We start from the raw sequence: 26,443 nt of genomic DNA, 5'->3' as shown, positions 1-26,443 counted from the left end.
GTCTGTCCTCCTTATATTATCCCCTGCTTCCTTAGGTCACAATCACGATCACAGTAAATCTGCAACAGGAAAGGTGCCACTTTACTTTTCTCCTGCCCTTTAACCCAATCAGAAGTTCAAATACTGTGTATAAAGTATCCGCAGCTGTGATCCTCATCGATGCAAAATGAGTATCTTTATTTCTACTCCTGCCCTCTGGAAAAATGTCTCTGAACGCTGATCCTGACGTCCCAACCCCAAGGGCAGGCAGAAAGCGCCTTTGGCTAAACCCACCAGGGCACGAGTCCTGGGAAAGATTTTTGATTTCCCATTTAGAGGGAGACTGCCCGTGGAGTCATGAGGTAACAGGTGCAACTGTGTTGTCATCAGTGAAGAAAAATCATTACTTGGGACCCTGGAGGTAAATGGCAAGTTTTCTTATTCTGGATTTCAAATTTAATTCGGCTCAAGGGAGACTTCATGAACTCTAACAGGCTGCCTGCCACTCCTCGCCGGGCACACAGACTGACAAATCAGTAGTCCCCAGCTGCAGAAGCGAATAAGCAGACACTGACACAAATTCAGTTAATTGTGATGTGCTGGGATCAAGGTTAGATCAGAACTGTGAATAAAATACTCCAAGAACATGGAGGCGTGCCTGGTGAATTTCTTGCAAAAAGTTTTGTGGATTTAGATCACCTACATAGAAAGAAACGCAATTTAAAAATCTAACCTTAAAATTACGGATTATAGCCTTCACCATTATATAATTCGTTGTCTTCCTCCTTCCTGGCTTTATGAAATTTATCTAAATGACAGTGAATGGTAGTCAATCTTACCATAATGGAGGTAGAGACTGTATTTTCATTTTTAATGGAACCAACAGAGAGACGAATAGTACACTACACTTTTATTGGAAACCTAATGAAACTGGCACCGAGCAATACTCCACCGATCAGGATGAAAGGATCACAGAGTGTAGTTTGCATCTCTGATTAGTACTGCCCCTTGGAATTTTTCTACAATTATTTACTGCCCAAGTCGTTGGCCGTTAACTACAAAACGGTGAAAGAGCAAAATGAACCAGCTTCACCTTAACGAACCACGTGGATCCGACGTACTGTGCACACAATTACTTATTTTTTAAATAAAATTCTTGACCACTCTAAAGTGAGTGGGCACTCAATTGTGTCTTGGAACTCTACAAAGCACACAGGGGAGGTTTGTTTTTGGCCCTGGGAACTCAGCCCCACCAGGACTTTGAGCTTTGCTTCCGCATTTAAACACATACAGGCTTCCCTCAGCTTTAGGGAGAAGAAGCCTCCTGATGCCCAGGTCCCCAGTTTACTCTCCGGCTTCTCCTCCTCTTCCCAGCTCAACGCTGGAAGTGACGTGAAAAGACACTGTGTTCCCTGTATTCATCAAGTCACGGGTGGTAGATACTGCTAACTGCTCACCCAATATCCATCCTCCATTTCTTCCTCATCAAGAAAACCCTGATCTGGGGTGAGGACACTGGCATTATGCCCAGTTAAACACCTACAATTCCCTACTCGCCATGGATGGATTTGATCATGAGAACAGTTTGGCCATTGGGCATTAATCAAAAAATGCTGATTGGGCTTCCCTGGTGGCGCAGTGGTTGAGAGTCCGCCTGCCGATGCAGGGGACACGGGTTTGTGCCCTGGTCTGGGAAGATCCCACATGCTGCAGAGTGGCTGGGCCCGTGAGCCATGGCCGCTGAGCCTGCACGCCCGGAGCCTGTGCTCCGCAACGGGAGAGGCCACAACAGTGAGAGGCCCGTGTACAGCAAAAAAAACAAACAAACAAAAAAAACATGCTGATTGATGCTTCTGGAAGATCTCCCTAAAGCGAGGCAGGCTCAGGTGCACATGACTTTTTGCCCCCTCCCTCCTTCCTCCCTTCTGCATGGAATGTAGACATGATGGCCACCACTGCAGCAGCCATCTTGTGACAATGAGGGAAAGGCCAAGGGAATCATACAATCCTTGATGCTCTGACATCCTTGATCCACCAGATTGATACTTATCTGTGAAGTTCTTGCCTTTCCCTAAATCTATCCCTGTCTTGGTGAGGTCAGTGTTCTTTGGGATTTCTACTACATGTAGGTGACCTTAATCTCTAACTAATATATCTTATCCCCAAACCCCTGCAATCTAGCTTTTATCCACAAGAGTCCATTAATCATCTTATTAAAGCCACCAATGGCCTCCAGATGTAAAATGCAAAGGATAATTTTCATTTCCTTGCCCGATCTCTCAGCAGCATTCACCTCTATTGACTCTCCCGTGTGTTCTGTCTCTTCTCTCGGTGTGTGTTACATCACATTCTCCTGGTTTTTCTGCTCCTTCTCTGGATGCTCTTCTGAAGACTCTCCTCTATTATTTATCAAACTATTAAATGTTGATGTTCTTCAGGACTCAGTCACAAGCCCTCTTTTCTTCTCAGCATTTTTACTGAAAAAATCTCATCCTTCCCAAGGCTTCAATTATTATGATCAAACTACCCAAGACACCTAAATTTCCATCTCCAGGAGAGACAACTATTTTGAGTTTCCATGTTTCTAACTACCTTTCCACCTCTCCGTCCAAACATCAAACTACAATATCTGAAAACAACATTTCACTTGATAAATTTAATAGCTAAATAAAGATGACAAAGAAAAGATTCAGTGAACTTGAAGACAGGTCAAGAGAAGTTATCCAATGTGTATAGAACAAGAATAAAGACAGAAAAAAAATTAATAGAGTGTCAGAGAACCATTAGATAATAGCAAATGATCTCAATGACAGCCTACAGTTGACATGCAGAGGAGCGAGGAAATGAGACAGAAAAAAATATTTGAATAAATAATGGCTGAAAAGTTCTCTAAGTGGATGAAAGACATAAATGCACAAATTCAAGTACACAACAAACCTAAGGCAAGACAGACATGAGAAGGCCATGCTTCTGCACATCATAGCCAAACTGTTGAAAGGCATATAAAACAAACAAACAGCAAAAGGAAAACAACACATTCTCTACAGGGGAACAACTCCATGCATGGTTGTCTTCTCACTAGCAACTATGGAGGCCAAAAGAGAGTGAAACAACATTTTTAAAGTGCTGAAAGAAAAAAATAAATCTGCCAACCCAGAATGCTATAAATAGCAAAAATACTCTTTGAGAATGAGGATGAAATAAAGACATTTTCAGATAAAAGGAACTCACTGCCAGAAGATTTGCACTACAAAAAACTTCCAACAGAAGTCCTACATATTGAAGAGAAATGGCAACAAATGAAGACAGACCCGCCAGCAGAAGGGAATGAAGGGCATCAGAAATGGCAAACAACTGGATAAATGCAAAAACCTATTTTGTTTTTTGCGTTTTCTTCAATTTTTTATAATACACAAAACTATTTATGGCAAAAATTATAATACTGTCTTCTGGGGTTTTTAACATATTTTATGTTATGGAATTATATAAAATAACTTTAGCTCTCAAGGACACGGGTGGTATAACGGACCTACTATCTATCTACATTTTACTAGAAATGACACATGAACTCAAAGTAGACTGTGAAAAGTTGTATATATATTGCAAGCCCTGAAGCAACAATTAAAAATATAATGCAGGGCTTCCCTGGTGGCGCAGTGGCTGAGAGTCCGCCTGCCAATGCAGGGGACACAGGTTCGTGCCCCGGTCCAGGAAGATCCCACATGCCGCGGAGCAGCTGGGCCCGTGAGCCATGGCTGCTGAGCCTGCGCATCTGGAGCCTGTGCTCCGCAACAGGAGACGCTGCAACAGTGAGAGGCCCGCGTACCGCAAAAAAAAAAAAAAAAAAGAATGGGACAGCCCCGGGGGGACAGCCAACCCCATCTGGCTCCGGCCCCATCAACAGTACCAAGTACGAAAACTCCTAGCTGTCCTTCACAGGGTTAAATTTCTGAAGAGGAGACAGACCCTAACATGGCAACCAGACCCTCACTTTCAGCCAGGGAAGCATGTCAGGCAAACCTTCGAAGGTAGTTGAAGCGGTATCCAGAGATCTTCCTCCCTGACGACCCCACTGGCTGACTCTCCATGGTGCCCAGCGGGGCCCCAGCAGGTCTCAAGAGGGGCTGTTCATAGAAGTGTGTGGGCAGGGCAGAGAGGACTGACTAGGGATGGTGAAGCATCCCGGTGTGGGCAATACTGGGGACCCTTGTCCAGTTGAGACTGAATTTTTAACTTTATTTTACTTTGATGAATTGAAATTTAAACACTGATGCTCAGTTGTTGGCAATTCTTTCAGTATGTTTGGAACGACGTGGATCGTGGATGTACCATATTACCCCTAGTCTAAAGGGACGAGAGGAGGGAGTGATCACTAAATCCCAGAACTACCGGAAAGGAGCTGCCAGCAGTTGCCATGGCAAGAGATAAAGGGATGCAACCACACCACAGCCCAGCAGAGGGCAAAGAGGGGGACTAGCTATGCTGTCCCCTCTCTCTCTGCTCTCTCTGTCGCTGTCCAGACTCTTGCCCAATGCCTGCCATTGGCCAAATGAAACCAGATGATGGAGACACATGTGTATGCGCGCACACACACACACTCTCTCTCTCACACACACACACTCACACACACACAGAAACAATCATCTGACGATGTCTGAGCTGCCAGACTGGTAATGATGTGCCTGATACATCCCTTGATGTGACGGAGCCACACCCTGCAAGCATTTCCATCAGTGCCCCGGGAACAGGGCAACCCTGAGCAGGGAGAGGAAAGAAGGGTCTTGAGGCTGGGTGCCAAGGTCCTGCACCAGCCACCTGCAGACCAGCAGCCCCACCACAAGTACCTGGCACAGGAGAGCAGCGGCTGACACTGCTGGTACTCGCCGCCCTCTCTATGCCCACAGGCAGGAAAAGGTTCTGGAAAGGAGAGGGCAGGCTAGGTTTCCCAGTCCGTAAGACAGCCTTGAAGATAACCACCGCAACCTCCTAGCATGACTGCCAAGGTTAAAGCAACGAAGCATCTACGTGTGGCTTAACTAAATGTGCACCAATGTTTCGGTCACCGCCCTGATCTAGGTACACTCCAGTTTCCCAGACTTACGACCTGAGATAAAGCTATCCACACAGGTCAAAAGCTCCTTCTGCTTGTTTTGGTTTGGCTTGGTTTGTTCGTTTATTTTTTGACTTGTTTGCTTTTTTACATTCCACATATGAGTGAAAACACATAGATACAGAGAACGGAGTAGTGGTTACCAGAGGGGAAGAGGGCAGGGAGGGGGAAACGGGTAAAGGGGATCATCTACTGAGGGATGGATGGAAACTAAGTTTTTGGTGGTGAGCAGGCTGTAGTGTATACAGAAGTAGAAATACAATGTTGTACACCTGAAACTTACTTAATGTTATAAGCCAAGGTTACCTCAATAAAGAAACAAATTTTTAAAACTCCCGGGAACGTCCCTGGTGGCGCAGTGGTTAAGAATCCGTCTGCCAATGCAGGGGACACAGGTTTGAGCCCTGGTCCGGGAAGATCCCACATGCCACAGAGCAACTAAGCCCATGTGCCACAACTACTGAGCCTGCACTCTAGAGCCCGCGAGCCACAACTACTGAGCCTGCGACCCACAACTACTGAGCCTGCACGCCTAGAGCCCGTGCTCCACAGCAAGAGAAGCCACCGCAATGAGAAGCCCGCGCACCATGACGAAGAGTAGTCCCTGCTCGCCGCCAACTAGAGAAAGCCCGCGCATAGCAAGGAAGACCCAGTGCAGCCAAAAATAAATAAATACATTTATTTACAAAAAAAAAAATCCCCTTTTGAACCCTCGTACACTGTTGGTGGAAAGGTAAATTTGTGCAGCCACCATGGAAAACAGTATGGAGGTTTCTCAGAAAACTAAAACTAGACCTACCATATGATCCAGCAATTCCACCCTTGGTTATATACCCAAAAAATACAAAAACACTGATTTGAAAAGATACATGCACCCCAGCGTTCACAGCAGCATTATTTACAATTGCCAAGGTATGGAAGCAACCTAAATGTCCATCCACAGATGAATGGATAAAGAAGATGTGAGATATAGATATATAGAGATATAGATAGAGATATATAGATACAGATATGGAACAGAATACTACTCAGCCACTTAAAAAAGAATGAAATTTTGCCATTTGCAGTAACATGGATGGATGTGGAGGGCATTATGCTAAGTGAAATAAGTCAGAAAGAGAAAGACACATACTGTATGATATCACTTATATGTGGAATCTAAAAAAGTAGTGAATGAAACAAAAAAGAAGCAGATTCACAGATGTAGAGAACAAACTAGTGGTTACCAGTGGGGAGAGGGAAGGGGGAAGGGGCAAGACAGGGGTGGGGGAAAGGGTTATTATGGGGTTATGTGAAATCATATGTGTGAAACTTTCGAAAACTGTAAAGCACTACAGAATTTAAAGAATCTTTCATTCGGGCTTCCCTGGTGGCGCAGTGGTTGAGAGTCCACCTGCCGATGCAGGGGACATGGGTTCGTGCCCCGGTCCGGGAAGATCCCACATGCCGCGGAGCGGCTGGGCCCGTGAGCCATGGCCGCTGAGTCTGCGCGTCCGGAGCCTGTGCTCCACAACGGGAGAGGCCACAGCAGTGAGAGGCCCACGTACCGCAAAAAAAAAAAAAAAAAGAATCTTTTATTCAATAAAAAAAAAAAAATCCCCTTCTGTAGCTAGAATCCTCAAGCCTCTGAAATTTACACTTGCTCCCTACCTCCTTCGGAGCTCCCAGACTCCAGTGAACTTGGGAGGGAAAGCAGGGTAGAGTTGGGACTGAGCACCGTGTACTAAGTAACAGAAATACACTCACTGAACGCAGCGCATGACGTTTGGAGCTAGGTAAACACGCTGTGGAGGTTACGGTTTGTTTGGGAAATAATCACCTGCCTTCCTTTCTAAGCTCTGCTGAAACCTTAGCTCTAAGCCCTAGACTTGATCTGGGCTCTGAGATTGCAGATTTCAGACATCTGTGTCTACACACAGTTTCCTCAAGGGAAATCTGAGTTTTCTTTGGGGGAAAAAATTAATAAAGTCTGGATTTTGGGTGCCACCTGAGGTATCTTACTCAAACAGGTTGCTATTAAGTATGAAAGTAAGCGTTGAGATTTTTTTTTTTTACTTTTTTTTTTACCTTTTATTTATCTATTTTTTTGGCTGCACCGCACGGCGTGTGGAATCTTAGTTCCCCAACCAGGGATCGAACCCAGGGCCCCCAGCAGTGGAAGCGCGGAATCCTAACCACTGGACCACCAGGGAATTCCCGAGTTGAGGTTACTAACATCTGCAATGGGGGGCCTTGAGATGGGTGAGGGCTTGAAGTGGGTGGGTCTGGTTGGAGTCCTGGCTCTGTCACTTTCTGGCAAGTGCCGTAGTGCTTGTGAGCCTGTCTCTTCCTCTGGAAGTAGAGGAAACAGGTAAGTTCCAGAGCTGTCACAAGGACGCACGTAAGGTCTAATGGGGAGCCTGGCACATGACTGATGCTAATTAAGTGCATGTGGCGGGAATCCCCATAGCGTGTGCTGGAGGAAGCTTCCAGATGCCACTTAGATGCTGCTGAGAGTAGCACCAAGCATCACAGGTAAAACTGAAGCCAAGTACCTTCCTGCATTATCTCATTTACTCCTCACGGCCATCCCAAAAGACAGATGCTATTACTAGTTTCCTTATATAGGAGAGGAAGGCAAGGCTCAGAGAGGTGAGGTAACCTGTACAAGGTCACACAGCCAGGAAGGGGGAGTTGAAATTCGACAGCAAGCCTCAGTGATTCTAACCCTTTAAAAAAAACTTGCCTTCCAAGAGTGTCCTGGGCACACCACACTCTTTGATCATACTGCCCTACCGTTTTCCTTGAACTGATCAAAACCTGCCCATTCAAGCCTGCCCTGGTTAACCCCCTTGGACTGCACTGATCTCACTCCTCCGACCTCACTTCCTGTCCACACCACTTCCTCAGGGACTTATCCTGTACCTTTGCCTTGCTAGTTAATGCTCCAGGTCAAGAATGGCAGTCACCTCAAAGCCTTGTGGACCGCCTGAGTACATAGAGCATCTTCCTTCGTTTCAGCAGAAAAGGTCCAGTGACTTCGGTGGTGACTAATTGCGACTGGCTCACTTCCTTATATACAAATAAGAAATGATCAGAGCCAAAATTCTCCTGTGATATATCCACTCCTGGTTCAATTATTTAAAAAATACTGCATTCTGGGCAAGAATGATCAACAGATGCTAAAATTCAAAAGTATAACATGAAAGAGGATGTTGGTAGTCACAAAGTATCGTCCCAGATGTTATTACTCATTACAAAGGGGGAAAAACATACTTGCAACGGAGAAACTGGAAAGGTGCCACTTTAACGGGGTAACCTAAGTAAACATCACTGGTAATGAGGCATGTCAACATCACGTACCTCCCACATGACACTGAGACGGATGAGCACGTCATTGGGATTCCTGACAAATACATACACCCTCAATCTAATCATGAGAAAATACCAGAAAATCCCAAATTGAGGAATATTCTCAGTATTCTTCAAAAGTATTAAAGTCATGAAAGAGATAAAAAGGAAAAAAACGACTGAAGACCAGAATTCATCAGGCTAAGGAAATACGACAACTCTATGCCGTGTGGGCTCCCGGAGCAGAAAAAGGATGTTACAGGAACACAGGGCACTTTTTAATAATGTCTGTAGGCTAGTTAATAATATTAGGCCCGTGTTAACTTCCTAGTTTTGATACTCATACTGTGGTTACCTAAGATGTTCACACTAGGGGCAATCTGGATTTTTTTGCAACTTTTCTATAAGTCTAAGATTATCCCAAGACAAAAAGTTTTAAAAAATTAAAATAAATGAAGTTTAAATATACTGCATTCTGTTTGTTTCCTTCATGGCCCTTGGCATGGGTTTTAATGATGTATCATTTTGTTTATTTGCTTCTTTACTGTCTTCCTCCTTGGAGAGTGTGAACTTGATGAGGGACGAGAGCGTGTGTGGCTTTTTTGAAAGAAAGAAGGAAAAAAGAAAAGCAAACCAAAGGTGGGCGACACCTAATAGGTGATCACAAAATATCTGTTCCATCAGTGACAGCTAGATTCGAGCCTGAGGGCTCACCCACCCCACAGTCAACTAGATTTTCTGCCTCCGACCCCTTCTGATCTCGCTTCTGCCGGTGCTGAAATGAAGGAAGATGGTGTATGTGCTCAGGGGATCTAGAAGGCTTTGGGGTGTCTGATATTCTCAACCTGGAGCATTAACTAGCAATGCAAGGTACAGAGTAAGTCCCCAAGGAAGTGGCATGGAACAGGAAGTGACATCAGAGAAAGGACATCCATGGGGGAGACTGAGCTGACCAGGAAGTGATGCTTCCTGGTGCCTCCTTGATCCCGTGGATGAGAAAGTCATCATCAGCCAGTTTTCCCAAAGCCTGGTCCTGGGTCTGCAGATGGTCCTGATGTTGCACAGACGTGGCTTAAATAACAGGGAGTCACTGAGTGAGACTCCTACAGGACCTGTGATGATTTCCAGGGGAAAGTCTCCGTGGCCCTCGTCTCTCAGCAGCACATGCTCAACTCCCTTTCAAACAGAGAGCAGACCTCAGGTTCATGGCTTCCACAGGTGATGGTACCTACTTAGAACTTAGTAGTGGGTTGTTTTTTTTTTGTTTTTTTTTTTTTTTTGCTGTTGTTATTATCGTAATTTATCTTTGTAATACCCTTTCATGTGAACAAGCAATACTGGTTTCTATTTATGGTGGCAGATGTGAGGTGTCCTTTTAAATGTATTTATATAAGTTTTTTAAAGTGATTTAAAGAAAAAGAGCAAATAAAAATTGCATGCAGAAGGCACATGGATATGACTTAAATTATGATGGTAGGATATGGTGGTATCTGATATGACAAAAAAAAAAAAATCCCGAAGGTGGTGTGTGAATTACCAAAGTTTAGGATACACTGGCACTGCCCATCATTTGAATAGAAATGATGAATCCATTCTCACATTGTAGCCAAGAGGAAACTTTTGCTAGAATTGGATCCTCAAGTGTCCCTACCTTCAATATTTATGAAACCCTTACTTATTTAGTTCATAAATCCATAGTCTTGACAATTCATACCCTTCATCCAGCAATGATGCCTTGCAATACTTCCAAATTCATTCATTCATCCAACACATATTCCTTTCTTCTTTTTTTTTCCACATCTTTACTGGAGTATAATTGCTTTACAATGGTGTGTTAGTTTCTGCTTTATAACAAAGTGAATCAGTTATACATATACATATATCCCCATATCTCTTCCCTCTTGCATCTCCCTCCCTCCCACACTCCCTATCCCACCCCTCTAGGTGGTCACAAAGCACTGAGCTGATCTCCCTGTGCTATGCGGCTGCTTCCCACTAGCTATCTATTTTACATTTGGTAGTGTATATATGTCCATGCCACTCTCTCACTTTGTCACAGCTTCCCCTTCCCCTTCCCCATATCCTCAAGTCCATTCTCTAGTAGGTCTGTGTCTTTATTCCCATCTTGGCCCTAGGTTCTTCATGACCATTTTTTCTTTTCTTTTCCTTTTTTTTAGATTCCATATATATGTGTTAGCATACGGTATTTGTTTTTCTCTTTCTGACTTACTTCACTCTGCATGACAGACTCTAGGTCCATCCACCTCACTACAAATAACTCAATTTCATTTCTTTTTATGGCTGAGTAATATTCCATTGTATATATGTGCCACATCTTCTATATCCATTCATCTGTCGATGGACACTTAGGTTGCTTCCATGTCCTGGCTATTGTAAACAGAGCTGCAATGAACATTTTGGTACATGACTCTTTTTGAATTATGGTTTTCTCAGGGTATATGCCCAGTAGTGGGATTGCTGGGTCGTATGGTAGTTCTATTTGTAGCTTTTTAAGGAACCTCCATACTGTTCTCCATAGTGGCTGTATCAATTTACATTCCCACCAACAGTGCAAGAGGGTTCCCTTTTCTCCACACCCTCTCCAGCATTTATTGTTTGTAGATTTTTTGATGATGGCCATTCTGACCGGTGTGAGATGATATCTCATTGTAGTTTTGATTTGCATTTCTCTAATGATTAGTGATGTTGAGCATTCTTTCATGTGTTTGTTGACAATCTGTATGTCTTCTTTGGAGAAATGTCTATTTAGGTCTTCTGCCCAGTTTGAATTGGGTTGTTTGTTGTTTTGATATTGAGCTGCATGAGCTGCTTGTAAAATTTGGAGATTAATCCTTTGTCAGTTGCTTAGTTTGCAAATATTTTCTCCCATTCTAAGAGTTGTCTTTTCGTCTTGTTTATGGTTTCCTTTGCTGTGCAAAAGCTTTTAAGTTTCATTAGGTCCCATTTGTTTATTTTTGGTTTTATTTCCATTTCTCTAGGAGGTGGGTCAAAAAGGATCTTGCTGTGATTTATGACATAGAGTGTTCTGCCTATGTTTTCCTCTAAGAGTTTGACAGTGTCTGGCCTTACGTTTAGGTCCTTAACCCATTTTGAGTTTATTTTTGTGTATGGTGTTAGGAAGTGTTCTAATTTCATTCTTTTACATGTAGCTGTCCAGTTTTCCCAGTACCACTTATTGAAGAGGCTGTCTTTTCCCCACTGTATATTCTTGCCTCCTTTATCAAAGAGAAGGTGACCATATGTGCGTGGGTTTACCTCTGGGCTTTCTATCCTGTTCCATTGATCTGTATGTCTGTTTTTGTGCCAGCACCATACTGTATTGATTACTGTAGCTTTGTAGTATAGTCTGAAGTCAGGGAGCCTGATTCCTCCAGCTCCGTTTTTCTTTCTCAAGATTGCTTTGGCTATTCGGGGTCTTTTGTGTTTCCATACAAATTGTGAACTTTTTTGTTCTAGTTCTGTGAAAAATGACGGTGGTAGTTTGATAGGGTTTGCATTGAATCTGTAGATTGCTTTGGGTAGTAGAGTCATTTTCACAATGTTGATGCTTCCAATCCAAGAACATGGTATATCGCTCCATCTCTTTGTATCATCTTTAATTTCTTTCATCAGTGTCTTAGAGTTTTCTGCATACAGGTCTTTTGTCTCCTTAGGTAGGTTTATTCCTAGATATTTTATTCTTTTAGTTGCAATGGTAAATGGGAGTGTTTTCTTGATTTCACTTTCAGATTTTTCATCATTAGTGTATAGGAATGCAAGAGATTTCTGTGCATTAATTTTGTATCCTGCTACTTTACCAAATTCATTGATTAGCTCTAGTAGTTTTCTGGTAGCATCTTTAGGATTCCCTATGTATAGCATCATGTCATCTGCAAACAGTGACAGCTTTACTTCTTCTTTTCCAATTTGGGTTCCTTTTATTTGTTTTTCTTCTCTGATTGCTGTGGCTAAAACTTCCAAAACTATGTTGAATAATTGTGGTTAGAGTGGGCAACCTTGTCTTGTTCCTGATCTTAGTGGAAATGGTTTCAGTTTTTCACCATTGAGGACGACGTTGGCTGTGGGTTTGTCATATATGGCCTTTATTATGTTGAGGTAGGTTCCCTCTATGCATACTTCCTGGAGGGTTTTTATCATAAATGGGCGTTCCAACACATATTTCTTGAGCACTTACTGTGTGTCAGACACCGCTCTGGATCCTTAGGACAGACACATCAAAGAACAAATGAGGCAAAAGTCCCCGCCCTCACGGACCTCACATTCTAGCAGGAAGAGGTGGGCCATAAACACTGATACAGTATGTCATTAACATAAATGATAAAGTATGTCCAAAAAATCAGAGCAGTGCAGCGGGCTGTGGGGTAGGGTCAGATCATGCCAGGCCTGTGGGCCCATATGAGGACTTTGGCTTTCGCTCAAGACCTCAGGGGGCAAAGATAGAGGCTGGGAGACCTGTCAGGAGGGTCCTGTAGGCATCCAGCCAAGAGGGGACCCTGGCTTGACCTGGGTCATAGCAACGGCAGTTGTTCGATCCTGGATACTTTACAGGAAGAGCCCCAGGACCTGAGGACCGTTCAGATGGAGGGGGATGTGTAAGAAAATGGCAAAAGTCAGTCCGGTGATTAGATGTTTGGCCTGAGCAATCAGAAGGATTGGGTGACAGTAGATGAAATGGGAGAATCTGGCTGAGCACAAAGCTGGTGCTTCCTAAATAGCCACTTAGAGCATAAACTGCCCCCATCTAGAGATGGGGGAACCGTGGCACAGAGAGGTTAAGTAACCTGCCTAAAGTCACCCAGCTGGTACGTGGTAGAGCCAGGATTTGAACCCAGGATGTCTGGCCGCAGGGTCTACAATCTTAACCACTGGGCTCCACAGCCTAACAGGATGAGAGGTCAGCCTGGGAGGGTCTCTATGTGAGCTGAGAAAGAGCTATTTTCGTAAATCAGGGATAAAGTTTCTCAGGGTCACTCTCAGCCTTGGAGACGTTATAGATGGAGTGGGGAAATTTTCATAACATGTCAAACTTTCTTGGTTTGAAAGACTTCCCCCGAATCCAGCCTAGCACTGCCCTGCCAGCAGCCCCCAACCCCTCCAAACCACCCTTTTTAACCCTTTGCTAAAAGGCTTTTCAATATAGGGTCAGTTTTAGATACTAGCGTTTAACAGCATCTATTTGTGTTAGAGAATAACCAATCCAACTTTTGTTCAAACTGGCCCCAGTACAATACACAGTCAGAAATAGCAACGTGACACATGAAAACTGCACCCATCTGTCCCCTGTCCATACGTCTTCAGCTCTAAAATGAGATCTCAGCGAATCCTGTGCACGTGCACTCTTTGATCCGGGGTCTCATCTGAGCCGGAATGAAATATGTCACATTTCATTCATAAAAGACATGATTAAAACAGACAATCAGTTATGTTGGGAAATAATACGTTCCCCGAGGCCCAAAACTGTTTGACTTTGAGAGCCTGAATACACAAAAAGACAACAGCCAGACCACATATGACAATAAAACTCTGACCCATCACCTTGCAGCAACGAAGCCAAAACGCCAAACCACAGCCTCGGCAACCATCGGCCCAGAAAGGTCTGAAGTTGGTCCACGACTGCCAGCTGCCCTTTCTACAGCCTCTGCTTCCAATTCAAGGTCAACCAGAAAAAAGCCAAATATGCCCCCCAGGTCCGTCACAGAAGATGCTCACTGCTAGGGAGCCTACCTGCAGCCTCCCCACAGCAACAATCGGAGCAGACCTGAGCCTCCCTGTTTCCATGAAAAACTTCCCCCTTCCCCGTCTGCCCTTGAGTCTCTGCCACACGCCAGTGCTGGCGACTGACCCCCTTGCCATACAGCAAGCTCTGGATAAACAGGCTCTGTGTGTCTTCACTTGGGTCATCTTCGTTTACTGCCATAATTTCAGTGCAGTCTTCTCTGGCCATAAAGTACAGCGTACGAAATAATAGTCATCTATACTCAATATCTTGTAATAACCTATAATGGAAAAGAATCTGAAAAAGAATATATACATATATATGCATGTATGTATGTGCAAATGAATTACTTTGCTGTACACCTGAAACTAACACAACATTGTAAATTAACTACACTCCAGTAAAAGAAATGAGAACTTTATCCTCGTATAAGAATGCAATTGATAGTTATATACTGGTTTTTTAAACCAAATTTATTGTCATATCATTTAAACGTGAATAAAGTTTCTGTAAGCAAACAAACAAAAAGAAATGAAAGTCCTGGGCTTCCCTGGTGGCGCAGTGGTTGAGAGTCCGCCTGCCGATGCAGGCGACATGGGTTCGGGCCCCGGTCTGGGAGGATCCCACATGCCGCGGAGCGGCTGGGCCTGTGAGCCATGGCCGCTGAGCCTGCGCGTCCGGAGCCTGTGCTCCGCAACAGGAGAGGCCACAATAGTGAGAGGCCTGCGTACCCCAAAAAAAAAAAAAAAAGAAATGAAAGTCCTATCTAGGAAGGCATAAAGACAAGAAACTCTAGATGCTGACCCAGAAAGATTCGAGAGGTAAAGCTCAGTCCCCACCTACGCAAGCAGAACCGCCGGAAAGAGTGTTTTTAAAAGGGAGTTCTCAACTCCTTCATGCAGACCCACACCCCAGTCCCACCACTTCCCCACTGCACAACTTCAGGCAGGTAACCCCTAAGCGCTCTGAGTCTCAGTTTCCACATTCACAAAATGGGCATGAATACTTTGTACAGTGCCTGTGATAATACAATGAGAGATACAACTTAAGCCTGGCACAGTATACATAATTATTAAAAAGCATGAATTAAGAGTATCGATTGCATATATCTGGAGAAAACCATAATTCAAAAAGATACATGCACCCCAATGTTCACTGCAGCACTATTTACAATAGCCAGGACATGGAAGACGAACGGATGAAGAAGGTGTGGTACATATATAAAATGGAATATTACTCAGCCATAAAAAAGAACGAAATAATGCCATTTGCAGCAACACGGATGGACCTAGAGATGATCATAACTAAGTGAAGTCAGTCAGACAGAGAAAGACAAATATCATATCGCTTATATGTGGAACCTGAAAAAATGGTACAAATGAACTTATTTACAAAACAGAGATAGAGTCACAGATGTAGAAAACAAACTTATGGTTACCAGGGGGGAAAGGGGAGGTGATAAACTGGGAGATTGGGATTAACATATACACACTGCTGTATATAAAATATTAATAGATAACTAATAAGGACCTACTGTATAGCACAGGGAACTCTTCTCAATACTCTGTAATGGCCTATATGGGAAAAGAATCTAAAAAAGAGTGGATATATGTATATGTATAACTGATTCACTTTGTTGTACAGCAGAAACACAACATTGTAAATCAACTATACTCCAATAAAAAATTTTGTTAAATAGTATCAAATTAACACATAATCGTATGAATTTGTTAAATATTAAATTAACACATAATAGTATGACTAACAGCATCAATTATAGTAAATAATAGTATCAATTAACACTTTCTGAACAGCTACAGGGTGCCAGGCACCCTTCTAATTGCTTTACATGAAGCAACTAATTCACTAAATAATGCCGGTGATGATGGAGGGGATGTTTCGTTTCCTGTGATGCACCCACTGACCACTTCTATCTCCCTGACACACAGTGAATGAGTCGGTGATGCCTGCCTCCATAGATTAGAATCTAGCCCCTCTTCTAAGCGTTGCATCCCCCTTTTTTCAACACTATCTCAGGAGTTCTTAAATGCTCACAGGAGCCAGATAAGTGAGTGCAATGGGCCAGGTGTGGGACGATAGGGTGTAGTGGGGACTGGGGTGAACTAGGCGATGCATGATCCATCTAAAGGGGAAAGCCACTCCCTAACTACAGCCAACTGTTGCCAAGTTACCAAATCTTCAACACTTTCCAAGTAAATGACACGTGAGATCTCCCTATTATTAGAGGTTGGCAACTCTTTTAAATATTTTAAGGGATGCCATATGAGCTTTAAAAAGAAAAAAAAAAAAACACCAGCATACATCCGTGGCCTAGATTTGCCATGACCACCAGTTTGCAAACTCTAGGCTAGACGTTCTTCCTTTGGGACAGTCCCAAGGCCCCACAACTAAAGGCCCTGTGGCTACTATTTCCTGGAGACTGACAATTCACGATTTGACCTCTCAAGGGAAAGTCAGTGTTATAGTCCGTTCCAGCTCTAAAATTAACTTCTGTGGGAAAGAAAAACCTTGAGGGGTTTCTACTCACCATGAAGATAACACTTCAGGAGCCTCTACACTGTGGATGCTGGAACCTCTTCTGGTCTCAGCAGCCTCTCCGTCCCTAAATTGACCCTCAGCTCTGGCATGACTGAGCCACATGCAGCCTGGGGGTGCGGCAGCTGCCCCCTCCTGTCTTCGAAAGGCAGTGGGCCATGGGGGTGAAGGGCACAGGCTCTAGAGCCAGACCACCGGGATTCACACTCACTGCTCCCTAGCTGTGTGACCTTGGGCAAGCTACTTAACCTCTCTGTGCCTCGGAAAAATGGGGATGATAGCCGTACTTGCCTCCTTGAGTTGTTTGTTGTCAGAATTCAGTGAGTTAAGGCATGTAAACAACTTAGAATGTGGCCTGGACCATTCTACGTCCTCAGTCAGTTACCTAGTACTGTTTATGACATTCCCCCTGTCCTGAAATGCCTTTCCCAGCAAGGCTCCCAGACTTCCCTGACCACCAGGTCACCTGCTCTCCCTTTCCTCAAACTTCTCACCCAACAACATTCTCTCTACATCAGGGATGGCAAATAAGTTCAGTCTTAAGTGTCATACTCTCTACCTCACATGAATTGGTAGGGGCTGCCTGGAGTTCTGAGCTCAGTGCAGTAGATTAGTAATGTCTGCCACAGCACAGGGAGTGCTGAGGTGCTGCAATTGACTGGTCATGTCTGCCTTGGGAGAGGGAAGGGCAGGAAAGCAGAAACCATCCCTTGGCCATCCTTGGTCTATAGTGAGCAGCTTGCACTGCCTTGCATTGGAAGAAACTCTGCAGAGCAAGAACTGGGTTTTAGACCACCCCAGCCCCACCAGTGGAGTGACTAGCACAGGGCTGGGTCCACACCAATTTCTGAATCAGTTTTACCACCAAGACTAACTCAAGGGGCTCCGAATAGGAAGCCCGCTTCCTGCGGGCTACTAAACCCACGTGGGATCTGCCAGAGCCTTGGGATCCTGTTGCCAGGCTCTGAACAAGCACACCTCCAAACAGACGTGATCTGGTACGTCGGCCTCCATCAGAATCAGAAGGACCATACTGGACTCACGATTAAACCTTATTTTTCCTCACCTGCACCCAGCAAAACAAAGCCCCACGTGCACTGCAGTTTATATGTCTACCATGTCGGCGTCTGAGGACCAGGAAACACCACAGCCTAAATTCAGTGGAGACCCCTCATGTGCCAGGCACTATTCTAAGAACTTTGTTAACTTGTGTAATCCTCACAACAACCCTGGGAGATAGATCCCATCATCATCCCCATCCTACCAAAGAGGAAGCTGAGGCCCAGAGAGGTTAGGTGACTTGCCCCAGGACACACAGCCGGTATGTAGCAGAGCTACTGCTGCTTCCTACTGCTACCCAGGAACCTATGTGAGCAAAATAAGCTAAAGACAGGTTTGTCCCCCTAGCGCAGAGAAGTTCCTCACTTTCTGCAATCCTAAAACCAAGTCTTTGTCATACAGATAGAGACAGCTGCTTTGCTTTGACAAAGGATTCTTTACTGATGAAAAGCGGCGAGGTGGGAAACACTGTCTCAGAAAGCTCCTTCATGGATTTAGAAACTGGAATTCATTTACAAGGTGTCCACTTCCAGGCATTATGGGATTCTGCCTGGCACATCAAGGGGGCAGTAAGAGGTTCAGACTATCACGTGAGAGCCTGAAGGGGACAAACTTGGACCTCACAGCCCGAATTGCTGCTCTCAACGCAGAAGTTTTAATCCTGGCTTCACACCAGAATTATATTTAGGGGGTGCTTAGAAAACAGGGATGCCCAGGGCCCATCCCCAAATACTCTGCTTTACTGGTGTCTGGTGTGTTGTTTTGCTGGGTCTTATTTTATGTTTGTAAGTTTCCTCACGATGCTGGATCCTCAGCAAAGCATCAACACCCACTTGACAGACTAACAACTCACTGACGATCAAGAGTTGATTTGCATCCCACCCAACCCCGCAAAGCCTCTCACCTGAGAGTGAAGTGGTCAGCCACAGAGCCACTGGCCAGAGAGACCAAAAAGGTGGCGGTGTCCCCTTCCCGGACGAGGTTCAGAGGTACGGAGAGAACGACGTTCTCATCCAGGCTCAGCAGGGACCACCTGAGATCGTCCTGGGTCGGGTAGACCACGACACTCCCGATCCTCTCCCGGGCAGCTGGCGCCGGCGGGGGGCTGTCCTGGCCCGAGTGTATGTTGTTCTCCCACTTGCTGTCCTCCTCCAGGGGACACTGGCCGGCCTGGTCGGCCGGGTACAGCGTGAAGAAGAGCTCCATGGCCGTGCCGCCCAGCAGGGCTGGGATCTCCTCCTCGGGCTCCAGGTCCAGCCCAGAGCTGAACCACTCGGGCAGCACCTCCAGCTCGGCCACACACAGCCCAGGGGTCCCTTGCAGCCGACAGCTGGCCGCCACTTCCCTGGCCTCCGGGAACGCAAACATCTTGACGCAGGGGAGCTGCTCCGCTGGGTCGCCGTCGGCCCAGCCCATCCCGGTGATGTAGAACAAGGTCTGCACTTTGGGTCTGTTGGAGTAGATGGAGCTGCCGAGGATGTGGGCTTTCAACTTCCAGTTGAAGGGAAACTGGCCCATGTTGCCAAAGGGTGCAGATGTCAGCATGAACTCCCGGGGGACCGTCTTCTCGACTGAAAATGGCCCATAGCTGGCATTGACCATCGGGGGGCTCCTGGCTCGGTAGATAAAGAACGACTCCACCCGGGCCTGCAGACTGCAGTTCCGAGTGACGTCCTGGTTGGCCTCTTTAAGGAAGAAGGACTCCTCTGCGTTAGAGATGTGGAAGCTCGTGGGAAGGTAAGCAGGGAGCGAGGAAAACCTCTGCAGGCTGTCCACGATGGCGCGGCTCTCCGTCACTGCACGAGAAACGGAAGCAGAGGAAGAGTGAGAGCCGCGTCCGGAGAGGTAATGAAATTAACGCAGGGCCGCCTCCACCCATCCACACAACACACCGCCCACCCGAATCCTGGCCACGCCCACCCGAATCCTGGGTCTCCTCGCGGTGAAAGTCCTGTCATTACATAAAGTGTGTTCCGAAATAACCGGGGCAAGGGTGGGAAGGAGCCCCGTGTACCACTGATCCAATCGTCCTGTGACTGAATTACGCCCCCGCCCCCGGAGGGAAAACGTCGCACCCTCTTTTGCTCTCGCAAAGCCCCGAACTCAGAGGATCGTGGTCATCTCTGTTGTAATCACCCCCCAGAGAGTAGGCTGCACACCTACCAAGCCCACCATACAACCCGGCATTGGACCATCGTATGTGACGTGTTAATACTTGATTACTTTGATATTTATGCTTCTTCCCATCCCTCCTAGATGTGGTGTCCACGTGGATAAACGTTTAGACATCGCCTAATTCTTTCTGAAGTGAGGGTGAAGCGATGGCTCAGCATCCCCACTTCGAGAAATCTCTCCTTCCGAAACACGAGTGAGAATTCATAAAGATCTGTTTATCTACAAGGATGTCCACTGCAGCATCCTTCTGAATTGCAGACAAACTTATTTTATGTGCTGGAGCCAGAAGCCTGGATTTGAACCCTGGCTCTGCCACTTCCTAACTGAGCAAACTTGGGCAAGTTGCTTAACCTCTCTGTGCCTCAAATGTCCTCATATAAAGTAGGACATAAATATAAATGATTGTAAGGATTAACGAGTTAATAAATATGAAGCGCTTAGAACAGTGCTGACACACATAAATGCTCAATCTTTACCTGCTATCATTATTATTATTTACTAGTTTAAACCATTCCAAAGGTTTATTATATTAAGAGGAGACCAGATAAACTATACACTTTTACAATGGGGTAACAGGCAGCTCTGTAAGAAAAATGAGGCATGTTTGAAAAAATGTCCACAATCTGTCATTAAGCATAAAAAATTATAAATGTATCACATATGATCCTATTTGGGTAATTTTTTAAGATTCTATATGTACATATGTAAATGTACATATATTTATGTTTGGTATCTATAGAATCCAGAAAGGATTTTTGCCTTTTACCACTTATGTTTCTACCTTCTTAAAACTTGTTATGATAATCATGTATTACTTTGTTAATTAAAATACATATAAATATACATAAACATGTATATGTGGACATGCGTATATATATATATATGTGTGTGTGTTTCTTTCAAGTGGGGAAACACAAACAGCAAAGACCCAGGAAGCTTCTTCAAAGTGAAGACAGCCCACCAGGAACCAGGGTTGGCAAATCAGGCCAAGAACAGACAGGAATTCTTCCTTGCCCTGAAATAAACCTCTGCCCCTGGAGCCTGGCTTCCAACCAGAGCAAGAGGAAATAAACCAGGCAGCAGTGTTTACAGTACAGCATCACCAGAGGATAAAAGGCAAATAAATACTCCATTGACTCTGACTCCTGGTAACATTTTTTCTGCAGCCGTTACAAATTCTGTGAAATACAGTTTTCTGTTGACTTAAATAATTTTTGGCCTTTTCAGGGCTGTCCTTGGTGAGCTTTCCTTTCCTAGTGGATGACAAAATTGTAATTAGGAGATTGTGAAACAGATACCACCACGAAGGGGCTGACGTATACTTTCTCCAAGAAGGTGTTCAGAAGGCAAGTTCTCTGTGAAATGCTGCACGATCTCACTTACGTGCAGAATCTAAAATAGTCAAATTCGTAGAAGTAGAGAGTAGCATGGTGGCTGCCAGGGGCTGGGGGGAGAGGAAGGGGGGATGTGGGTCAAAGGGTATAAAGTTTCAGTTAAGCAAGATGACCATGTTCTGGAGAGCTAATGTACCGCAATGTGACATAGTTAACAACCCTGTATTGTACATTGTAATTTGCTAAGAGAATGGATTTTAAAATCAATCTTCTCAACACGTACACACACACACACACACACACACACACAGAGTGAAAACTAGGTGGAGGTAATGAATATGTTAATTAGCTTGATTATGGTAGCTTGAAATTTCACAATGTACACATATATCAAAACATCCAATTGTATACCTTAAACATACACACTTTTCACAGGTCAGTGATATCTCAGTAAAGCTGAGGGGGGAGGCACCTCCCTGGTGGCGCAGTGGTTAAGACTCCGCGCTCCCAATGCAGGGGGCCGGGTTCGACCCCTGGTCGGGGAACTAGATCCCACGTGCGTGCTGCAACTAAGAGTTCACGTGCTGCAACTAAGGAGGCCACGTCCCGCAACTAAGAAGCCCGCGTGCCGCAACTAAAGGACCCCGCCTGCCTCAACTAAGACCCAGTGCAACCAAATAAAATGCGTATGGGGTCCGGGGGGAAGAAAGAAAGAAAGTTCTCAAGTGTCATCAATATGGCCAGTCCTGGTCAGATTAATTACTGGAGGAGAAGTGTTATTCGTTATTCATTTCTCCAATTATCTATCTAAATATATTTACTACTCTACCTAAATATATTTACTTACTATATTTCCAGCCCTGGTAGGGATATCACAGGGGCAAGACAGATGCGGTTTCCGCCCCAGGGAGCGGGCAAACTTTGGAGAAAGGCACGGCTAACCTACACAAGGCAGCTACAAAAGTGAACGTTCAGACCCTTCCAAACGCCCGTCCCAATAATTCTCCACCCAGGAATTCATGCGAAGGAAATAAGAGATCATCAGAAAGGAGATTAATGCGCAAGCGTCAACACGAGTATGATTTATAACAGCAACACACAGGAAGCAACCTAAAAACTCATCATGAGGGCAATGATTATATAAATGATTGAAGTCTTACTCTGTGTGAGATATTAAGCGGTCATCAAAAGCACGATTTCAACAAATATGAGGCGCCGTGAGAAAATGCTTACGACATCGTAAGTGAAAGAACAGACGTCAAACCTTGATTTAAGCTATCCCACATCTGTTTAAAATATATTTTCAAAAGTAGATACTGTATGTATGTAATATATACATACATAAATACGCACAGGATACGCTCACTTTCATAATATAGACCTGAGTTTCCTCCAGATTGCATCCCCACAGATCGGGCAGGATTCGGATCAAAGACGGAGGAGGAAGACAGATGACTTTGAAGAAGGAACCTCATCCTAAGGGAAGTTTTAGCTGTTGCCGCCACCAAGGGGCAATTTGTATTTTGACAATGTCAAGCAATGCAGAAACGCCATTCCAGATGAAATTTAAATTATTTTTTGGTTGGTTTATTTCCCCTCTCCAAACCAAGAAGTTAAATTCTTGGTGAATTTACCCATAAATTAATTGGCAACGAGGCAAGTCTGTCTTCCACAGCCTGACAATATCCTTCAGCAGAGATGGGTGGGCATACAGCCGACCAGATTTGGGAAGAAAGAGGTTCAAATTTTACCTTTTCATAAAATCTAGGCAAAGCCCCAGGCAAGGTTTAAATTCTGACTTATTTACAGATGGAAAAGGAAATTAAAATAAATGCAAAGTTTAATATGCTCTGTTTCCACTGTGGACTTGTTCTATTTTTTCATTATCATTTATATCGATATTTTATACCTCTCAAAAATTGATTTACAAGAAATTTAAAGCTGAGCCTTCTCTCTTCTTTATTATGACCAAAGCCTGCATTTTATCTGAAATGACAGTGTGAAGTTTACAATCCTGTCCCACCATAACTCAAGCAAAATGCAATACAAATTTTGTCCGAAGGCTTATATGGAAAGCCATAAACACCAGCTGGCAGATCCTCATTTTGTCCTCAAACCAGATTGCCACAAAATATGACATCCAAATTTAGGAGCATTTTATGAAGACAAGAGGCTGTCCTTAGACACACACCCGGGGTCTGAGAAGCTAACACCCCTACCTTTAGCCCCCTAATGTCACATAGTGGCACCATTCTTCTTCCCGTTGGCAGGTAGACTGTGTGGCCAGAGTTCTGAATGTGAAATGAGGCCCTATTCAGTCTGCTGATTTCCTAGAGGGCTTTTCACCACCTGACTGAATGAGGTGGGTCCTGAGAGCAGAAAATGAGGACGTTTTGGGCTTCCCTGGTGGCGCAGTGGTTAAGAATCCACCTGCCAATGCAGGGGACACCGGTTCGAGCCCTGGTCCGGGAAGATCCTACATGCCGTGGAGCGACTAAACCCGTGCACCACAACTACTGAAGCCCGCATGCCTAGAGACCATGGTCCGCAACAAGAGAAGCCACCGCAATGAGAAGCCCGCGCACCACAACAAAGAGTAGCCCCCGCTCGCCGCAACTACAGAAAGCTTGCACACAGCAACGAAGACCCAGTGCAGCCAAAAATAAATAACTAAATAGAAAATGAGGACGTTTCAGTGAGGCCCAGCTGCAAAGGGCTTCTCATCACTGCCCCCCTTATAAGCCAAGAAGAAAATCAAGTGCAGGTTCACCGAGAGCACAAGGTGCTCCAGACGGATGCCCTGTGGTTAAAGGATGCTCTGACTGGCAGATGGCTCCGAGGAAGCCCCAAAGAGAACCTCGGGGGGAAACTAACAACTTCCCAGGATGAAGCAACTCCCAGGGCGCTGGGAATCCTGGCAGGGACTCTGTGACCCAAAGTGCGTGGATGGACATCACTGCTGTGCTTGGCACGCAAAAAATACTCCTGGGCACGTGCCTTTGTCAGGAGTGGAGGGACCTGTAGCTCCAAGATAATGCAGCCCACAGACTCACAAACCTTTCCACTGCCATCGCCAGCCCTACCTGGAAGCTGAGTACCAGTCTTGTGGCTCCTGGTCACCCACCTGAGGGTCAAGGCCTGTGACATGTCTGCAGCTGAGTCTCTTCTCACTCCCACAAGACAACATGGACGTGCACAGCCAGGAATAGAAGGCTCTCCTTCCAGTGGGCCGGATGGCCAGGTCTTTGGAAACCATCAGCAAGAGAAATTGCTCACTGGTCTGTCAAAGGGTGGTCCTGAAGAATAGCTGGTAGTTTACTGCCACCATCTGGGCGCCCCCATGTCCATGGTCATGGTGGCCAGAAGCTACAAGGAGGCCCTTGGAAGCACTCATATCCGTTCAGAACGGTGCAGTGGAAGTTGTTTCTGGGATGAAGGAATGAACTAGGAGTTCATTCACACTCGTGTTTTCCTGTCTGTCTCCACCCTGTTTCTGTGTCTTCCTCTGTGAACTTTTGCACTTGCTGAGAAGCTCATCACCCACCTGTGAGCAGAGCAGACTCCTTCCCACCAGGATTTCTCAGCTCAGGAAGGGTTTCTCCAGCCCTGTCCCTGCTCTTCTCTGCATCACAGGAAACTACACTTCCCAAGCTCCTTTGCTCCCTGGCCTCTGGATGCAATGGGAGGCTCTGGCAGAAGATGGAGCATGGGAGGTATTTCTCCCCTTGTCGGCCAGCATTTCCTGGCAGAGACGGTGCCTCTTCTCTGATTCCAGCCCTCTTCATGCTCCCCACCATGCATACAGCTCTCCTAGGCAGTAGTTCTAATATCTACTGGATGGTTCCAGCTTCTGGGTTCTGATAATCCAATTTCCCCACTTTGTCCCTTCAGCCCAATCGGTAGCAGCTTCCTGTTGTTATTAATTTCTGGATTACTTTACATTCCCAGAAGGTGTTTACCATGCCCGACTTGGTTTCGCAGATCTTCCATCACCCGAGTAACTAATTCCCTTGATTAAATTCCCTCCGTGGAAATAACTAGAGTGGTTTCCCTTTTCTTGGCTAAAGCCGGACGAATACATCCAGTCACGAATCACACCTTCTTATTATATTTCTTCAAGGCCACTGTCACCATATGAAATTAGCCTTTTACTTGTTTACTTATTGTCTATCTAGTCTATTGAAATTCAAGCTCATGAGCGCACAGGCTTTGATATCCAGTTTATTGCTGAATCTCCAGTACCAGCAGAAGGAAGTAAAATACGTGCTGAGTGAATGTCCATCAACTAAGGCTGCCATGGTTTAATGCTTGAGAGAATAAATCTCTCTGTGCTCCTTCTGAGCCTTTCTTTGGCTTCTCCCCAGGGTTGTTAATAGATATCATTAGTATTAACAAATCACTGGTCCATCACATTATTACTCCATGCATGTCCTCTCAAATATCACATCGCTGTGGTCACTAAGCTGGTTGCTAGGTTTGCCAAGCAAAGAGCTGCACTTCTCACGTGGAAGGAAAAAATACCACTTAAAGGAGAAACAGCACTTGTGATGTGTCAACACACCTGGGCATGTATAACTGCTAAGTCCGCTGATTATCACAATGGTTGTGAGATGAATAGTTAGTCCCTTTGGTGAGAAATGAAGCAGTTTGAACATGGTCGAAGGTAGGGCTCCAACCAGCTCTGTCCAATTCCAAAGGCTTTCCACTTCTCTGCATGGCCCTCGGGCCAGCTGGCCTGCTGGTTCTACCATGAGGCCAAGGCTATATGCAGGTCAGCTGAAGGGGCTGGAACTCAATGCTCACTATTCCAGGTTCATGGACAAAATCCCTACACATCCAGTGAGGCTTTCATCACTCTACCGTCACAGGTGACTGTCTCCCGTCCCAGGTACCAGCCTGGATTCCCAGGTAGAGCAGGAAAATAGATACAGTTGACCCAGTTGATGGCAAAGCAGCCAGAGATCCATACCTTTAAGGTAACAATAAATGTGGGAAAGCGCTGCTACCTGTAAACCCCTGCACGTGGCCGGGAGCCTCAGGAGGAGTAGCCAATGCAACAAGTCAAACCAAACGCTCTCGGGTTAAGGAGGAGAAGTGCAAGTGGTGAGTTATTCATTAACGACCAGCTGTGGTGGAATTTATTGCACATCCTCATCCAGTTTG

At 45.2% G+C, this 26,443-nt stretch overlaps 1 protein-coding gene across 1 annotated transcript in view; it reads right to left on the bottom strand.

Moving 5' to 3' along the window:
* Positions 1-26,443, bottom strand: part of TMEM132B (transmembrane protein 132B) — a 382,508-nt gene that overhangs the window by 210,745 nt on the left and 145,320 nt on the right. The window contains exon 2 of the mRNA XM_079943402.1: positions 18,676-19,567. Within this exon, the coding sequence (XP_079799528.1) occupies positions 18,676-19,567 (892 nt within the window). The remainder of the gene's footprint in view (positions 1-18,675; positions 19,568-26,443) is intronic.

The sequence above is a fragment of the Stenella coeruleoalba genome (genome assembly GCF_951394435.1).
Source record: "Stenella coeruleoalba genome assembly, chromosome: 14".
Taxonomy (NCBI): Eukaryota; Metazoa; Chordata; class Mammalia; order Artiodactyla; family Delphinidae; genus Stenella; species Stenella coeruleoalba.
The sequence above is the reverse complement of the archived record's forward strand: the minus strand, read 5'-3'. Positions and strand labels throughout refer to the sequence as shown.